This window comes from Rattus rattus, chromosome 9 (genome assembly GCF_011064425.1).
Source record: "Rattus rattus isolate New Zealand chromosome 9, Rrattus_CSIRO_v1, whole genome shotgun sequence".
NCBI lineage: Eukaryota > Metazoa > Chordata > Mammalia > Rodentia > Muridae > Rattus > Rattus rattus.
In genome coordinates this window covers 44,660,182-44,665,040 of record NC_046162.1, presented here as the reverse complement: position 1 = coordinate 44,665,040, position 4,859 = coordinate 44,660,182, and the positions used below count along the sequence as shown (strand labels likewise).

The 4,859-nt window shown below is 41.9% G+C and overlaps 1 protein-coding gene across 1 annotated transcript; it reads right to left on the bottom strand.

Moving 5' to 3' along the window:
- Positions 1–3,923: 3,923 nt before the first annotated feature.
- Positions 3,924–4,859, bottom strand: LOC116908965 (olfactory receptor 1468-like). Its single transcript, XM_032912426.1, is given in 1 exon segment — positions 3,924–4,859. A coding segment is annotated over 1 exon segment (936 nt).

The following is a 4,859-nucleotide window of genomic DNA, read 5'->3' as shown; positions in this document are numbered from 1 at the left end:
TAGGCCTTTGTAGTAGGACCAGCAGATTTTTAAAAATTTCTTCAATTTCTGTTATGTCTTCCTTTTGATTCTTGATTTTGTTAATTTATATACTGTCTCTATGCACTCTGGTTAGTCTGGCTAAGGGTGTATCTATCTTGTTGATTTTCTTAAAGAAACAAATCCTGGTTTTGTTGATTCTTTTTATAGTTCTCTTTGTTTCTATTTGTTTGATTTCAGCCCTGAGTTTTATTATTTCTTGCCATCTGCTTTTCTTGGGTGTTTTTTGCTTCTTTTGATTCTTCTGATTCTTTTGTATTTGCTTCTTTTGATTCACCTTCATAGAAGCAGGGGGAGGGGATGAGATAGAAGGTTTCCAGAAGGGAAACCTGGAAAGGGGGTAACATTTGAAATGTAAATATATGAAATATCCAATAAAAAGGGGGAAAAGGATATGGAGGTAATGGGCCTGTTTGGCAAAAGTTTTTTTGGGTGTGAATTCAATCTTATTTGGCAGTAAATCAGTCCCATAGCAAACACCAAATACAACTCAGCAGCTGCAGACCCATTCTCAAGACAGGTAGACACCACATATGAACAAGAAGCTACCGTCCATTTCTTACATCAGGCAGACACCAGGCAATTGTAGTTCAATCCTGAAGAAACTGCAAGGCTTGACAACTGGCCTGAGGTGGGACCTTGGAAGTGGCAAGCCGCCATAGAAACCTCATGAGCAGTTCTTGGTGAAGTTTCTCTCAGTAGCAGCATTATGACAAGTTGAGCTCAACAAAGCTATGTAAGGTGAACCAATACATTGGAGGGAGTCTGACTACTCTCCTCATTCTACTTTCTTGGGTATGGATTAGGCTCTTGTGCCTTTGCCACCCCCATTATTGCCCTTTGACATTTCCCTGCAAATCCTGCACTTTTTACAATTAATACCACACTGGAACCAACATTCATGGTTCCAGTAAATGCAATTCAGATGATTACCAGCACATGGTCTGTAGCTAGGACCATCTGTTTTGTGGTAGAAGCTGAGGGAGCCCATTGTATCCAACTTAAGAACCTCACAACAGGGGATTTGCATGGTAAAAAATCTGTAGTGAAGATGCTGGTATGGAGATATTTTCCCCTGGTATTTGTCCCTATGGTGGCCCTGGTTCCTCTCTACCTCAGCAAGGTATCTATCTTTCTACTGTCCTTCACTGTCTCCCTACAAGTAGACTGCCCATCATGGTCAAACTTCCAATCCTATGGGAACATTGTCAACCCATACTTGCTGAGTTCAGGATTTCAGAGTACACACTGCTAACTCCAAGGATTGTGATGTGTCCTCCTATACCTTAGGGCTATGATGCTTCCTACTGGATGAGGACCAGCCCTATACCCTTAGAACATCCATCAAGACTCAATATGATACAATTCTGGAACACTGAGGCATTTGTGAGCCCTCGGATGTATCACCCTGCACCCCTTTATTTCTGTTAAGGGGTAGTATCTTTAATGGGACTTTTACTGATCCATCTGACAATGACATGAATGTAAAGATTGAGAACCATGAGAGCCCCTGAGATTAATTGGGCCCCTACCCCAGTACATGTTTTCCCCCTTCCCCATTCTTCTTTCTTTCCACAAAAGTTTCTGACCTTCAAGAAGTGCTGAACTGTTCTAACATACCATGCCATCTAGTCGCATCCTGGTCCCACCATACTAAATTGGTCATCCTCCTATGTGAACCTGCTGCAATGTGGATGTCTGTGATTAATGCAACTCATCTCCATGCCATCACTTTGATGTCTAGAATTCACCTACAACCTCTAGGACAGGTCAAACATGATTTTGACATCACTGCAGCTACCATTACCATCATCTTGGTGACTGTAGTGAGGGCAACTACAGTGACAGTGGCCTTGATGCAAACTTCAACAATGACAGAAAAATCAGACAGAGGAGAGTCCCACTCTGCAAATGCCATCCTCACACAGGAGATGCTTAATCAACATCTTTATCAGACCATCCATATTTTACAACAACAGGTTGATGTCATCCAAAGAACATGAGATGGTACAGGACATTTCTCTTCTTGAGTATGACCATAGGCTTAAGTCTTTCTTCCTGACTCTCTACCAGGTATATAATTCTACTACAGATAGGCTGAGGTACATTACATCCAGAGGACATGGCCCACCAAGTTCCTCAATTATTCTATAACCTTAATGATACACATACTCTCTCCAGCTATGTCCTTTGAAGTGAGCTTTATTACTAAAATATGAAACTTTAAAATAAAGACCTTAAAAGGCTCTTTAACGCCTCTTGGATAGACATTTAAACAATGTTAGGGGATATTCTGTTTTTAGTAGTCATTCTCTTTAAGTGCTGCATTCTCTTTATGTGGCATATGTCACTCCAGTGCTCCATCAATAAGACCACGCTCCAAGTGTTGATGGCCCTGAAATACTCTGAACAGGGTCCCCCTCCTAAGGTTATAGAGGCATGGTTCTCAGATATATGAAAGGCTTCACATAGGCTGACTACTCCACCTGGACATGTTCTCCAGGGAGGCTGACCTTCCAAAACCTGTAGTCAATGACCAGAGAGATCCCAATAGCTGGGGTCAGCTAAGACAGGCATGGTTCCCTATGCCGGTTGCACCCTGAGGTGGGGTCAACAAGGTCAGAATATAGAACTCCAGATCTCACTGAGCTGCTCACTTTTAAAAGAAAAAAAAGTAGATATGTAGGAGGGGTGAATCAGCATGTTCTGACTAGTGGTCTGCAATGGCCCAAATATATACAGCAGGCACTTCCCCATTTACAAACCTCAGACCTATCTGAGACTCAGGGATGAAGAAAGACAAAGACAGAGCTGTGACCAGTGTAGCCAATCAGTGTCAGCTGTGTGGGATAAGCAGTTACAGATGGAAGGGACATGGACAGAGAATATAAGGATCCCTGTTACTACAATAAATGAGTCTGCCTCTGTTTTTCACCTGGCTCCCGGAGTTTCTGTCATTGATTCCACTCCTTACCCCTTACCCCCAAGGACTATGCTGAGGGACTGAGGGCTAGGGCAACAGTACAGGTGTTATTACGCAGAATTCTTCTGGCATTAGATGGGACCAGATGCAGAGATCCATACCCAAACATGATGTAGAAAGAGTTTAAATTGAAAGTCTCCCTTGCTTCAGAGATGGGGAAACCCTGAGAAGAGAGGAAAAGATTGTAGGAACCAAATGGGAATATACTAGGAGAGCATGGCCCCACAGTACCGACTAAGCAATGGTTCACATGGTCTCCCAAAGTGTGAAAAGACAAGCATGAGTCCTGCCAGGATCTCTATCATGTCCTCTGCCTATGCAGTAGGGCTGTTAGCTTGGTGATTTTGTGGGACTCCAAAGAGCGGGATCAGGTTTATCTCTGAATCTTTTGCCTGATCTTAAGAGCCTTTTTCTCTTATTGTGTTGTCTTGGCCATCTTTAATATGAGTGCTTTTACTTTTTCTTTTTGTATCTTTTTTTTTTTTCAGTGTTTAGTTGTTCTGTCTTGGAGGCCAGCTCTTTTCAGCAGAAGAAAAGGAGAGGGAATACTTTTGGTGGAGGAGCAAGAAAGTGTGGAGGGGAGGAAATTGTGGCAGGCATGAATTGTATGAAAGAAGAATCTATTTTTTATAATAATAAAAAGAATGAAAGGAATAGAATCTGATAAAACATTAGCTTTTACTTAATGATTATCTAGAATCACACAATAAAGGCAGAGGAGGGCATCACTGAATCTCCAAGGTTCCCTTTCCCAATTTAACTACTTATAAAAACTCCCATTTGCAGATGGGAATATTATGTAGTATGTTCTTACATGTGGGTTCCCTTGTAGTATAAATTTTGTGATATTAATATCAATATATTCACTAGATAAATTTAAGTAAAACTCACAATGTTGCCATTATAAAGATATTTTCTTGATAAGAACCTTTATAAGGGCCTCCTTTATATCTCTGTTCCTCAGGCTGTAGATGAAAGGGTTCAGCATGGGAGTCACCACTGTGTACATGATAGAAATGGAAGCCTCATTCACTGTAAAGTTATTAGATGATGGACATAAGTAGAGACCAATTATTGTCCCATAGAACAGTGATACCACAGACAGATGGGAGCCACAGGTAGAAAAGACCTAGTGGATAACCCGAGTAGATGAAACCTTTAGAATGGAAAAGACAATTTGTACATAGGACACAACAATGATGAAGAATGGGATAACCATAAGGGGCCCGCCCAAGATAAATATCATAAGTTCATTTATATAAATATCAGAGCATGCCAACTTGAGTAAGGCAGACATGTCACAGAAAAAGTGAGGAATCACGTTGTCCTTACAGAATGACAACCTAGCCAAGAGTAGGGTGTGCAACATGGAATACAACACATTAAATATCCAGGACATAAGCACCAGACACACACAGAGCTTGGGACTCATGATCCTAGTGTAGTAAAGGGGAAGGCAGATGGCCACATAGCGGTCATAGGCCATGACCACAAGGAGGAAGATCTCCACGCCTCCAAAAAGATTGAAGAAATACATTTGTATCAGGCAACCTGCATAGGTGATGGATGTGTCCTGGCTTTGCATGTTCTGGAGAAACTTTGGCATTGTGACAGAGGAAAAGCAGAGATCAGAGAAGGACAAATTGCTAAGAAATAAGTACATGGGTGTGTGGAGATGGGAATCCAGGTGAATGAGGATGATGATGATGAGGTTCCCCAGGACTGTGGTGAGGTACATGGCCAGGAACAGGGCATAGAACAGGTGCTGGTGCTCTGAGGGGATGGGCAGGCCCAGGAGGAAAAACAGGGAGATAACAGTTTGGTTGTTCATTACCAT